The sequence below is a fragment of the Danio rerio genome, chromosome 6, assembly GCF_049306965.1.
Source record: "Danio rerio strain Tuebingen ecotype United States chromosome 6, GRCz12tu, whole genome shotgun sequence".
Classification (NCBI taxonomy): Eukaryota; Metazoa; Chordata; class Actinopteri; order Cypriniformes; family Danionidae; genus Danio; species Danio rerio.
In genome coordinates, this window is record NC_133181.1 from 13365164 (window position 1) to 13380421 (window position 15258).

At 36.7% G+C, this 15258-nt stretch overlaps 1 protein-coding gene across 3 annotated transcripts in view; it reads right to left on the reverse strand.

The window, feature by feature from the left end:
• The window catches only part of gpd2 (glycerol-3-phosphate dehydrogenase 2 (mitochondrial)), an 83607-nt gene that overhangs the window by 25644 nt on the left and 42705 nt on the right, over positions 1-15258 (reverse strand). For all 3 annotated transcript variants that reach the window (XM_005165843.6, XM_068221793.2, NM_001045348.1), the window contains 3 exon segments: positions 13073-13237; positions 10279-10423; positions 6898-7091 (listed from right to left, as the gene is read on the reverse strand). In XM_005165843.6, the coding sequence (XP_005165900.1) occupies positions 6898-7091; positions 10279-10423; positions 13073-13237 (504 nt within the window).

The window sequence follows — 15258 nt, forward strand, 5'->3', positions numbered from 1 at the left end:
TGCAGTTTCAGGATGATGTAACACTTTTATGACGTGCAGAGGATCTACACTGTAAAAAAAGTTGATTCACCTTAAAATTTTAAGGCAACAAACTTCAGGACATTTTTGAGTTGACTCAACTTTCAACCCAATTACTGCATTTGACTCGATTTAAGTTGAGTAAACTCAAAAATGTCCTGAAGTTTGTTGCCTTAAACTTTTAAGTTGAGTCAACTTTTTAACTTTAGTGTAGAGGAGAGGATGCATGTGTGACGATTTTGTTTGAATGGTCACAAATTGGCAGGGTTCACCAAAATTGTTGCTAAATAATACCTAAAAAAGTATATAATCTGCAGACAGGGTTCCGACTCTAAACCAAATATCAAATACATTTTTTAACTGATTGAAAATCTGAATTTTCACAATCTCTAATGAACAGAAAAACAGGCCGGTGTTTAGCTTTAATATCATTTTCATTTATTCATTAATTAGGCTTAGTATCTTTATTCATCAGGGATCGCCACAGCAATGAACCGGCAACTTATCCAGCATATGTTTTACACAGCAGATGCCCTTCCAGCTGAAACCCAGTACCTATAAACACTCATCCACACTCATAAAATATGGCCAATTTAGTTTATTCAATTCACCTATAGCGCATGTCTTTGGTCTTGTGGGGGAAACTGGAGCAACCAGGGGGGGAACATGCAAACTCCAGACAGAAATGACAACTGACCTATAGGTTGGGGCTTGAACCAGTGACCTATATATATATATATATATATATATATATATATGTTATTTATTTAAAGAAAGTTGTAATTTTGTAAAGCAAATTGTAAGGCAGTATATGACTTAAAAAATGGAGGTTATAAGAAGGCTTTCTGGGGAAAAAAAAAAAATCTGCTGAGATTTTAGTTTTCTACAATTAAAAATTTATTGGCAAAAACGATGGTGTTTTCATAATCATGTTTTACTCAAAGCAATCTCACACTAATTTGTCACTTTTTAATTTAGTGGCTAATTTTTATTAATTTACATGCTTTAATTTAGAGCTGCCCAAACTAGGGCGAACAAGCCAAAATCGGCCGAAGGTAACTTTTGATTTGGCCCACCATCTTATCTGAGAGGGAGAATGGTGGGGATGGTTAGAAAATTAGAATTTGAGAAATTTAATTTAACCTTTTATTTGTTTGTTGTAATATTCATTTTAAAAGCTAACTGAAATAAAATGTTTCAATTCAAAGGGTTTCATTTAATCAGATTTAATTTTAAATGTACAGTATATACTGTCACCCGACGGCCAGAGGCAAAGGCAGATTCTGCTTGACTATTTTCAGCATTAAACTATTGTTATAAATGTATATATTTTCAGCATTGAACTATTGTTATAAATGTGATTGTTTATGATTGTATTGCAATAAGTTATAATTATAATATAATAAGTTATAATAAAATTATATTGTGTTAGTTAATGTGATTCAAGATGGTTTTCTATTTATTTTTAAATAATGTAAAATTAATTAGAAAATTACCCAAGGCAACTTTATTGTAAAATAGTTTGGTATATTTATCTTGATCCACAGCTATTAATGATATTAGGTTTTTAGCCCTTCAAACGAAAAAGTTTGGGCACCACTGCTTTAATTCCGACATTTTAGTCTGATTTACTCATCTTCCAATGAGGTATAGGTTTAGGTATAAATTTGTGCGAATTAGCCATTTTTGCAACCCAACATGTAAATTATTACATGTTAAAACAGTAATCTGGGGTGGCACGGAGGTTCAGTGGTTAACACCGTCGCCTCACAACAAGAAGGTCACTGGTTCAAATCCCGGCTGAAGTTTCCATGTTCTCCTGATGTTTGTGTGGGCTTCCTGCTGGTGCACTGTTTTCCGCCACAGTCCAAAGACATGCGCTATAGGTGAATTGAACAAACTGAATTGTCCGTAGGATATGACTGTGTGTGTGAATGAGTGTGTATGGGTGTTTCCCAATACTGAGTTGTGGCTCGAAGGGAATCCACAGGGTAAAACATATGCTAGAATAAATGGCGGTTCATTCCGCTGTGGCGACCTCTGAAATAGAGACTAATCCGAAGGAAAATGAATGATTGAATCAAAACATTAATCTTCACAATCATCCTCTTTTCTCTCTCTTGCGGAAAATCTCTACTTGAGGGGGAGATCTTTCCTCTACACTGTCAGCGAGACAAATCTCCCACAGCCAAACCCCTTCAGTAAAGTCCATCCTCAAACCCCTCCATCCAGGCAAGGTCTCTGTGTCATTCCTCCATCTCTGCTTTACTTAACTGAATTGCCCGGTCGCTCATTCCTGCCCAGAACAAAGCAGAAACGCCCTGGCATGCAGCAGCGCATGTTCTGTTAAATACAGACAGCTGGGTGACTTTCTACAGTAGCTGAAAGACACACGCAGCACTGACTGAGACAAACTCCTAACGACTTGTTCAACAATCAGAGAAAAGCAGGAAGCATTTTGTGTGTGTGTGTGTGTGTGTGTGTGAGGGAAAATTAGTTATGAAGCTAATCAATCAAGCAATCAAGGCTGCATCTTTGGCGCTTTGAACAATTAGAGGGCTGCGCTCACAAATCAATACCTGCGCTTTCAGATAGAGACGTGATGCGTGGAGGATTTATCAGTCCCAAGTAGTAGTTACTAGATTTAACGCAGCCAATACAAGCTTGTCTGTCTAGTATACTGCCGGTCTGTCTGTTCTTAAATAGGAATCATATAGATTTTGAATGCAATTGAAAAAATAGTTATTAAGACATGCAGTTGAAGTCAGAATTATTAGCCCCTTAGTATATATTTTCTACTTTTCTACTAATTAACAGAAAGATTTTTCAAAATATTTCTAAACATAATAGTTTTAATAACTAATTTCTAATAACTGATTTCTTTTGTCTTTGCCATGATGACAGAACAGAATATTTTACTAGATATTTTTCAAGCTACTAGTATTCATGCCATGTAAAGGCTTGGATATGATTGTTTAACAATGGTTTGTTCTGTAGACAATCGTAAAACAATATTGCCTAAGGGGCTAATAATATTAACCTTAAAATTATTTTTTCAAAATATAAAACTGCTTTTAATCTAGCCGAAATAAAACAAACAAGGAAATTGCTCTGTTAAACAATGTCTAAAATACTTAACTAAAAAATAAACACGAGGAGTATAATTTTGACTTATCAAACTGTATCATTGTTTGCTCTACTTATTTATTTTTTAGCAACAAGGATTTATCAAATCCTTAAAAGTAAGATTTATTTAATAGCCAGTGACAAAAATGTATTTGCCATAAATATTTTCTACCAAAAAAAAAAAAAAAAAAGTGATTTTTTTTTTAACTAAAAGATAGGAAAAGCAAATTGTAGAAATTGGTTTAATTACTAGTAATCTTTAGCACATTATCATTATTATTATTAATGACAGTAAATACTTATTGCTTAAGCTGAAGGAAAACAAATGAATAAATCAGATGTAAACGTCAAATTAGGGTTGCCTTTAGAAACACAAAAAATTATCGCATGCAAATATGTGAGCAGTTTCAGTCAAAATACGTGGAGACAGGTATTATTATATTTTATACAGTGCTCAGCATATATACAGTTGAAGTAAGAATTATTCGCCCCCCTGTTTAATTATTTCCCTAATTTCTGTTTAACAGAGAGAATATTTTTTTAACACATTTCTAAACAAAATAGTTTTAATAACTGATTTATCTTATATTTGCCATGATGAAAGTAAATAATATTTTACTAGATATTAATCAAGACACTTCTATACAGCCTAAAGTGACATTAAAAGGCTTAACTAAGTTAACTAGGTTAGTTAAGCAAGTTAGGGTAATTAGGCAAGTTATTGCAAATTGATGGTTTGTTCTGTAGACTATTAAAAAAAAAACATATAAGGGGCTAATAATTTTGACCTTACATATGTTTTTTTTTAAATAAAATCTGCTTTTATTCAAGCCAAAATAAAACAAATCTTTCAAAGACTTTCTCCAGAATAAAAAATATTATCAGACACACTGTAAAAATTTCCAAGCTCTGTTCAACATAATTTGGGAAATATTTAAAAAAGAAAAAAAAGGGGCTAATAATTCTGACTTCAACTTTAAGTTCAACAACTTTAAGTTTTGACTTCAACAAATCTATCTTTAAATATTTTTAATAGAAAGCCAAACAATATTATATTAGTGCTTATACATTAGATAAGTCAGTACTAAAGCCAATTCTGGAGCGTATCTATCAAAATAACTTATAATAACGATAATGGTTAAAATAACTTAAAATAACGATAATGGTTCAGAAACTAGTACAGCTAAATTTATATATTATAGAAAAATAATAAATACAACTTTAAAAGAGAGGAAAAAATCAAGAGAAGCAAAACAATTGAAAAAAATAGTTGATTTTTTTATTTTTGCAATATTTAGCTTGAATTTAATTGTATTATCCTTCAATTTCTAATTATGTTTGGTGACTAAAATATTATTTCAATAAATTTATATGTTTAATAAATCTGTTTTATTTAAATGCACAAAAATACATTACCCATGTTCACTGAGAAATGGATAAACATATTCATTTCCAAAATGGGCTGTACTCAATAATGCTGAGCACTGTATTTGTATTTTTTTGCCGTCATGGTGTCCTAATTAGGGATGAGCAAAATGTACTAAAATGTACAAATAAGAGTGTTTGAATAATATTAATTTTTTAAAAATGTTACATATTGTCATGAGACTACGTTGGGAATGCAGCTTTCCTGTTTTTCTACTATTAAAAAACAACAACATGACAGCACTACTGAATGTACAGAAAGTATAAACCAAAGAGACCAATATAGTCCAGCCAGGGGTGTATCTCATGGCTGAACTATCATAATACGATGCATCGCTTGGGAAAAGAATGATGTGGTGACGAGTGTTTCCCAACACCGTAGTTGCTTTGTCACAGACCCATCATTTGAACCATGTTAGTTATAACGTAAAACACCCATAATGACACTTTAAACAGGTTGAAGTAACTTCTTAACTTCTTTAGAGAAAAAAACTTAATTTTTTCTGCAAATTATAAAAAGAAGGAAGACGAGACCATGCCCCACCCCCCTCCTTAAAAAATAAAAACTTTGGATTTACGCAAATGACAGGGGTCGCCCCATTGAGCTCGGAAAATACGGAAATCCGTATTTATATGGAAGAATCATATCCCTGAAAATGCAAATTCTGCTTTAAAATAATAAGTCACTTAAAGCTTTTATCATGAGCCATGGCTGCGTTCAAAATGGCATAAATGTTTTCAAAGTGCACTACTAAGGGAACGCATCTGTAAATATGATGATCGCTAAAACTGAACTGTAATACTTTGAAAGCAAATTACAGCTAAAAGAGATGGCTTTAATGTTTTTTCCATTCCAAGTTTAAATTTTTACGTTCTAACGAAATAGAGCATAAGGGGTATAACTGGGAATAGAACACAGTCAGGAACTATACTTCTAACTCAGCTCTAGAGGTGTAGTTGACAACATGCAAGTTTGTGACGCAGTATGCGAATGCTCGTTAGAATGATGGATTTGGGAAACGCCAAATCAACAAACTATGTTTATAACGACGAAACTTGGGACCTTAGTTGGCTAACGATGGTTTTTGGAAACGCACCCTAGTTCCTCACTTCATTCGATTATGATGCCACCTCAAATATACAGAGTCTAAATACAAAGTAAACACCATCTATGTAGATCTACAGTAGTTTCAACTTAATACACCATCTAAATTGTATCCTGTGGTATTCCTTTGTTTCAACATTTCTTCCTCAAAATATGTAAATTAATTAATGATACTGGAATTGTTAGAAAGGATCTGAACCAGGATTATTAACCTCCTTACGATTACCAACCTGTCAAGCTGAGACACATTTATTAAAGAAAAGGTCTAAATTAGGTCAGGATTTACACTCCCTAGCTCACTAAATTAAGCCTATACAATTAGACACATCTAAGACATATGCATTATGCAAAGAACCGCAAAACTGTCTGAAATGTCTTCTTTCGCCTAAGGCAGTAAATCAACCAGCACTCCAGGGGTGTTGAATTTATGTCTGTTACTGCATTTCTAAGACCCTCAGGTAAATAGGGTGAAAATTTCAGATAATATACTTCCATATTGTATACAGAAAACATATTCAGTATCAAAAGCTTTATGATAAATTTAAATATGCAAATGAGGCATTGTCTAAATAAATGAGCACTCGTGTGCAGAAAATTCCAGAGCAGAAACCTGGACAGAAGCAGAGCAGAAACCTTGAACTACGTTCAAAATGTTTCTTTAACTTTGTTGACAGCTTAGTTTATACATATACACTCACCGGCCACTTTATTAGGTACATCTTACTAGTTCCGGGTTGGACACCCTTTTGCCTTCAGAACTGCCTTAATCCTTTGTGGCATAGATTCAACAAGATACTGGAAAAATTCCTTAGAGATTTTGGTCCGTATTGACATGATAGCATCACGCAGTTGCTGCAGATTTGTCCAATTTTGGTGACTTCTATAGTATTTGTTTTTCCCACTATACAAGTCAATGGTTATAGGTTTCTAACAAAATAATTTATTAAAACAAAAAAATAATAATCAAACAAAAAAGGTTTGAAACCACACGAATATATAATACATTTTCACTATCTCTTTTAAGTTGTATTCGGATGTTGCCTTTCCAATAGACTGAAGCAACACATCATGAAGAGCCAAAAAAGCCAAAAATCTGAAATTTGAGACAAAACAACAGTTTTGTATTTTGCTTTAAAGTTATTTATACTTCCTGTTGACATAAGTGCAGAATGTGACATTTTGAGAAGCATTCAAAAGGAAAAGCAGAGGTGAAATAACGTTACCTTCTACATCGGGGCTGAGGTAGTTGCGGACTTCACTCAGGATGAAGTTGATGTCATCCTCCATTGGGATGGGATGAGCTGTGACTTCAGTAGGAGTGTCTGTGGTGCCAGCGATAGTCATCTTCTCCCAGGGCAAGAAGAAAATGACACGGCCATCACTGGTGGCAGGGTCTAAGAGCCCCATGTTGTCTGGACTGTAATTGCAGGTTGGACACAGATGTACGATACAAATCTATAACCGTTAACAGTATAGGGCTGTGCAATATTGAGATAGATATATCATAAGGATGAAATATAAAGTATCTTGTCTTATATTATGCTTTATCGTTTATTTCATGGTGTCGAAAAATCATATTGATTAGGCTAATGCTTTGGCCCAATCCCAATTCTACCTCTTAGCCCTTGCGTGTTCATGTTAAGGGGTGGGGGTGTCTCAATTCTCTTTAGCTTGAAGGCATAAGACTAAAGCCCAATACCAATTATATTTTTGTACCTCTATCCCTTCCTCTTTGCCCTTGAAACTATGGGCCTACTCACACTATGACATCCGTACCGTGCCCAGGCCCGTTTCACGGATCGTTTGAGAAGTGTGAGTGCGCTGAATCGGGCTCAAGCATGGTTCACTTGGCCGGCCCTGGCCCGGTTGGAAGAGGTGTGCCTGAGCCCGGTTCACTTGGGCTTTGGCGCGGTACGCTTGTGTGTGAGTGCAAAACGCGCCAAAGCCTGAAACTGAAAGCGAGACGTGACTTTTAAGGGGCTGTTTCATATGGATTTATTAATCATTCTTACTGTTCAGTGAACGCAAACTGCCGTAGTTTATTAAAGACGCAAACACCTCACTGCATGACAGCTGCGCGCCTTCAGCAGACCTCCTCATTCCTGCAGCACGAGAGCTTTATGATTGTTTATGAGCGCCAAAAGTGGCGGATCTGTTCAGCGAAATATCTGACTGCGTGTCCCCGCATCCCTAAGGACTGTTTGGCAAAATATTTGACGGCATATCAAACGACTGAAACGATATAACTAGAGAAATCTCCACTGTGCTGCTGAGTGAGAGAGCGCTTCTCACTGAACAGCGCAGCAGCGATGACGTAAGCGTGCCGAAGCCCGTTTGCGGTGTGAGCGCGGGCCATCGGGGTAGACGGGAGGGGGGACAAGCGTGCTTTGGCCCGGTTCGAGGCAACTGTACCTAGTGTTAGTAAGGCCTCAGTTCCTTGAATAGGAAGGGCCTTAAAATTTACCCCTAAGAAATGGGACAGCGCTACAGCACCTGCACACGTCATCATATATCATCGCGATCTCTTGCTTCATATGAGATTGACGATAGCGACTGCTGTAGTTGTTCCAGTTGTGTTGTTTTTTGGTATTTATCTCTAGGAAATCACTGAAGGCAACGATATCATGTTATCATAACAATAAAATGTTACGATGTAACACAAAAACAACATTAACATTATAGCAGACACTGTAAAAAGCCCTTTACGAGTCACTAGACTTTTCTGACATGGTATTCAAGTGTCATCGAGTGTCAGAATGCTGTGGGACTACTATACAGGAGTTATTATCAGGGATTATAGACAGCACAATTTAGCGTTTTTTGTTTTATTGTTTTGGCAAATATGTTGTACTGCCCATAGTAAATGCACACCCTGATCTGACGTGGGGGGAGAATAAGTTTTTATAGTCTGTATGTCGTACAATTAATGTAATGAACATGTTATGACAGCTGGCATGTGTATTATTACCACACCCCTCCTCCACTGTGATTGGACAGCTGTTGGAAAAAAGTGACAGGTGTAGGTAATAATGCATCAATAGGTGCTCCCATTGATCTGAGAAATAATGCTCATGTTTTGAGTGTTTTTGGCTCCTTTTCTGGACCCTTAGTCTTTGGATCCTTGGTGGAGGATGAGCGAGCTCTCAGACTTCATCAAAAATGTCTTCAATTTTTTTTGAAGATAAACGAATGATAAAGGGGCATGAAACCCCCTCGTATCAGCAGGGTGTTTTCACACCTCTACTTTGGAAAAAGTCAGAAAAGTGGGCGTGTCCAGCTCTGTTTAGGGGGGAGTGTCGGAGGAAGAAAAGAGGCTTGGTGTGGGAGTGTCTATTTGGGCGCGCTGAATTTCAGAGTCAAAACACACAACCACAGCGGCCAATGTGACTGTGTTTACATGGACTTCTGTAGTCGAATTATTTGCCAAATTATTAAATGGTGGACTTTAACTGCAGTTTGGCTCTTTCATTCAGGGAATTCATTCATGTCCCTCGCGACAAACGTGATATTTGATTCAAGAAACTGCTCTAAGCTTGTATTTTCATGCAATGTTTGATACCGCACGGTTAATGAGAGAAAAAACTCCGCATTTCCCGGAAACTTAGATGCACACGGCAGGTAGCGTCAGAAAGCCGCGTGTGTTATTCCGGTCACTAAATCCTACACGAGGTTATAGTTTGGTTGTAGTGCTAACTTGTTTACACTCGGTGCAATAGTTTGTTCGATAAGAATAAAATACGAACTGAATAAACAAAGAGCACTGGTCGCTCACTTACCAAATCTGTAGAGACAGGACAATCCACAGCAACTAGAGCCGCGTCTTTATTAAGAGGAGACTAAAGCGAATCCGGATCTCAGCGTTTGCAGATGAGAACAGCTCTCAGGTAAACAATGTTCCTCCTTAGACACGTAAGTTATTGTTGTCGAGCGTCGCGTACACTGTTAATCCACGCGTGACTCCAGCTGATCTCTCACAGAGAGAAAATGAAAACAAAACTTAATGGCAGCAAACTATAAAAGCAAAACTTCACGCTTGCCAATACAACGTGGCGTCTCTGTCGTCTAAACACTGTGACAGTAATGAATATTAATGAAGTTGCACAATAAAGCGCGCTGAACCAAGGTTTGAACCAAGCCTTACTCATGCATTAATGCAGCAGGCTGTAAGATGTGATAAGACACACTCTGGCACAGACGTCCAGTCTGCACGCTGGAATACAGGCTATTATGTCATGGCCGTGACGCAGCTTCAAAAATTTGTTTCAAACCGGAAGTACGAATTTGCTAGAAATAACGCAAAAACAACCAATTTACACTTTTTAGTGAAATATAGGTGTCTTAATAGTGTTTTTAGCAGTGTGGGACACATATACGACTGTCAACAGCTCAAAAAATGTGTTTTGGTGTTTCATGACCCTTTAAAGGTGATGGAAGGGCAACATGTTGGTGAGTAATTAATAACTTAAGTTTCATTTTTGGGTGAGCTAACTCTTTAAAAAGTTATTGTCATGATACATCATTATCCCGATATGACATTACTTCCATCATGAAATTAGTTATTTGTCATAATTACAGCAGAATTTGACCGGGCCGAGGATAGGTACCTGTAGTATCCAGGGATGACTATGTGTACTCCTGCACTAGGCTGGCAGATGTTGGCAGTTTTCTGGTTGTCCATTTTGCGGAGTGAGTCAGTGAAGGGACCGGTGGCGTTGATGACACATTTGGCACGAATGTCGAACTCCTGCCCTGTGAACAGCAGAGAGAGGTGTTATACTCACTGAACGCCACTGACCAGAGGGAGCATTTGCTGAGGGTAGAAGACAAATCTCTTCATGAAAGGATTATGAGCTGAAAAGGTAAAGAAGCTATTGAAAGGTGATTAGTTTACCGCTGGGCTCCTGAAAACCTCTCTATTGTCTTATGACATAATATTTTAATAAAATGTTCAGTTAACTCCCAAAAGGGCTAGTTTGCACTGTAATGCCAATGCTTTATATGCAGATAAAGGTCTTTAATCTCACTTTATAATCCAACCATCATGTAATTTTAATTTCGAAATCTGCTGACATGATTCGAGCTTATTGCAGAGCTTGTGCAAATATATCAATCTTGCTTTGATCCGATGCTTTCATGAAGGTGTAATAGGAGATCTAGGATAATGCTAACGTAATAGCACTGAAAGCCTACGTGAACACGAACGAGAACTAGACAACATAGCTACAATACATCATGTAATAATAACAAGAGAGACATTTTTAAAGTACATTTAGTGATTATACCAAACTTTTAAAAAGAAGGAAGGTTGTTGTTGTTTGCATTCTCTGTTTAAACAGTGTTTGTGAAAGTGCCGATGACGTAATCCTCTTTTGCATGAATAGGTGTGCAATTTTGACAAACAGATAGGACAGCCTATCATAATGTTAGGACCGAACGTTTAGATTGGACGCACTTTTTATAGGTCCTACACCTTCCACAGAATAGTAAAATACATATAAATTCATTGGGACTAGGGCTGCACAATATTAATCGCAACATTATTTTGCTATAACAGTATATTTAGTATATATATCGCAGGCGTGTAATAAATTACATTTATTTAATGTATTGGTCGTTTATATGAATTTGACCAATCAGATGGGGCCTTACTATCTTTATCCCCACTTCCCCAGTAGCTGTTCTGCTACTGACTAGAGCTGAAAAATAAAAACTGATGGCAGGAATTGAGACGAGAGGAAAATAACGACAGCCAATCAAAGTCAGAATTTGTGCTGAGGTTTTAACTCATTCATAGTGTTTTAAAGTCTAAGGGCCCTGTTTTACACTCAGCACAATAAGGCACAAAACGTGTATGGTGCGATTTGTTGCTATTTTCAGACCAGCGTAACCCTAATTTTCACTTTTTGCACCACAATGTTTAAATAGCATTCATTTGCGCCACTTTTTTGACTCATGGGAGTACCAGTCTAAAAAGGAGATGTGTTAAGGCGCACTGTTGGTGCATTGCTAATTTGAGAAACTGAAATAGACTGTGCCATTGACCAACTGAAAGCTGCTCTAAAGTCCAGCACAGAGCATGTTATGCACCTGTGCAGGTGTAAAACGTTTACACATTGCTTAATACACACTGGACGTACAGCAATACACAAATATCTTTACAAAGGACAAATTTAAAGGATTAATTATTAATTCATTATTTTTGGTTCAAAAAAGTATATTTTCTACATAAATATAAAACCACTACCTCCATGCTCTTCATGTCATGTTTTTTTCCCTTAATGTTTGCATCTTGACACAGTTGACTTGACATTATTTTGAATGAATTAGAATTAATTAGATCCAAAAAATATATTGTTCATGTTTGTTTTAATATCATTAAATAAATAAATGATTTAAATAATTTTGTAGACAAATGTTATATTGTTATTGCGATACTCAACAATATTGCATAATTTTGGAGTATCCTGCAGCCCTGTACCACTTTATTTAATGATTTCTATCAGAAAGTGAAGAGAATTTCAACCAGCACAAAAATAGTTTCTGATAACAATTCTACTGCACCTTTAACTGCGGTTTTCACCCTGGTATCATTTTGTGTGTCTGTGTGTGTGTGTGTTTTAAATTTCTTATACATTTATATAGCACATTTCTGGACACTCAAGGCACTTTTCACATTGAGGGTGAGTGTCCACATCCACCACCAGTGTGCAGCATCCACCTGGATGATGCGGCAGCAGCCATAATTTGCCAGGGCACAGCACACACCAGCTTATTGGTGGAGAGGAGAAGAAGCCAATTATGATATGGGGATGGTTAAGACGCCAGTGGGCAAATTTGGCCAGTATGCCGGGGTTAAACCCCTACTCTTGATGTCGAAGGGCATCCTTGGATTTTTAACGGTTTAACATCTCATCCTGAGAAATATAGAGTCCCCTTCATTATACTGGGGCGTACACAGACCGCAGGTTGAGCACCCCTTTCTGGCCTCACTAACTCCACTTCCGGCAGCAACCTAGCTTTCCCATTTGGTTTCTCATCCAGGTACTGACCAGGCGCAGCCCTGCATAGCTTCAGTGAGCGACCATGTGAGAGTTGCAAAGAGCTAGCTGTTATGTTACTGAGAGGTATTTATTTACATATTCATATCTATTCACTGTATTGACCAACAGGAAGCTGTTTAGTTTGAAAAAGACTTTTGTGTTGTTAACTGTGCATCAAACGGTGCAACTGACAATAAATATTTTTTCGGCAAAAAATATTTGGATATTTCCAAAATATGACTACACATTACTCTTCCATACATTTCCTCCCCTCTGAAGTCAACTTAAAATGTAATGAAATGTAATTTACTATTGAACTAAAGCAGTTAATTTAAATTTCATCCTGGTCATTTCTCACCTGTGACCACATCTCGGCATCGGGCTCCACATACTTTCTCCTGGCCTGTCTTGGGGTCTGGTTTCTTTAGCAGATGAACCACTTCTGTATAGTTAGCAATAGCAGCACCATGTCGAGCAGCTGTAAGAGCGATGGCCAGGTTCATGCGGGCATCATTGTGCTGCCCTGAAAATGCAGAAACAGAGTGTGTCACAATACACATGTGCAAAAAACAGGCACACATTAACCTCGCTTTATAAAACAGATTTTTCTAGTCTTTACATTTGAGCTTTGCTTTATTTAAACAGCATTTTAGCCAAAGTTTTACATTCTTCAACTCTTTTATTCATTTAATGATTTCAATTTTAAAAAGTAACATATTGTAAAAATCTATTTGTCATAATAACAGCATTGTTTATTTAAAAATGATTTAAATGGAGATGTATGACCATTATGAGCAGTGTTGGGTGTAATGAGTGTAGTAACTAGTTCCTTTAATTAAGTTACTTGAAAAAATAAAATAATGGATTACTGTTCATTTTTCTGTAATTTGATTACAGTTACTTATAACATACTTGCTTTACATGCAGTAAAAAACATCTATAATTCAGTATAAATCAATTCGGAAAAATAGAATAATTGTATTTTTATTATACAAATATATTTTGTGAACAATTATGTTTTTCAGCTAAAAGTTACAGGTATCATGATGATTGCATAGAATTAAGAATTAACAGAATTAAGAAACATTTATTTAAGATAGTAATTAATATATTGTATGTAAATGTTTAATGTTTTAATGAATATTATATTCACTCATTCATTTTCTTGTCGGCTTAGTCCCTTTATTAATCCGGGGTCGCCACATCGGAATGAACCGCCAACTTATGCAGCAAGTTTTTACGCAGCGGATGCCCTTCCAGCCACAACCCATCTCTGGGAAACATCCACACACATTCACACACACTCATACTCTAAGTACCGCATGTCTTTGGACTGTGGGGGAAACCAAAGCACCCCGAGGAAACCCACGCGAACGCAGGGAGAACATGCAAACTCCACACAGAAAAGCCAACTGAGCCGAGGCTCGAACCAGCGACCAAGTGACCTTCTTGCTGTGAGGCGACAGCACTACCTACTGCGCCACTGCCTCGCCTAAATATTTTATTATAATATGTATATTATGGAGAGTAATTCTATTTATTAACAAAGAAATGAAATGTTTGTTTATTAAAATGCTTAAGCATGTTTAGTAAAGCTTACAGGCCATGTTTGACTCAAATTTAAGGAATTTAAATTCTATTGTCTGTGCATTGGCGACGTAGTGACGCAGTAGGTAATGCTGTCGCCTCACAGCAAGAAGGTCGCAGAGTGGCTGGTTCGAACCTCGGCTCAGATGGTGTTTCTGTGTGGAGTTTGCATGTTCTCCCTGCGTTTGCGTGGGTTTCCTCCGGGTGCTCCGGTTTCCCCCACAGTCCAAAGACATGCGGTACAGGTGAATTGGGTAGGCTAAATTATCCATAGTGTGTGTGTGTGTGTGTGTGTGTGTGTGTGTGTGTGTGTGTGTGTGTGTGTGTGTGTGTGTGTGTGTGTGTTTGTGTGTGTGTGTGGATGCTTCCCAGAGATGGGTTGCAGCTGGAAGGGCATCCGCTGCGTAAAAACGTGCTGGATAAGTTGGCGGTTCATTCCGCTGTGTCGACCCCGTATTAATATTGGGACTAAGCCGATAAGAAAATGAATGAATGAATGAATAAATGAATGTCTGTGCATTGATATTAATAGGGATATAAAGTAGAATTAAGTCAAGCAATTAAAATCCTTCATGATAAATTAAATTACTTTTCAGACATGGTAATTTAAAAAAGTCATTTAAATAATTATTAATTATTTAATCATTGTAATTATTTTAATATTAGTAAGCTGTGTTACTTACTAATTAGTTAGCTGTGGTGACCCCTGATAAATAAAGGGACTAAGTTGAAAAGAAAATGAATGACTGAAATTATTTTTAAGTGTAGAAATTATTTTATTAATATATTTGACTTTGCTAGTCATGTTAACAATGATTCTCTGAGAATATAAATAAAAGTAATAAAACTAGGTAAAACCTCTGTCATCTGTGTTCCCATTATGCATTGGGTCGCTTCACATTTTCAAGCTGTATATATAGTTTTATCATTGATTTTGTTAATAGATGTTGTAGCCTT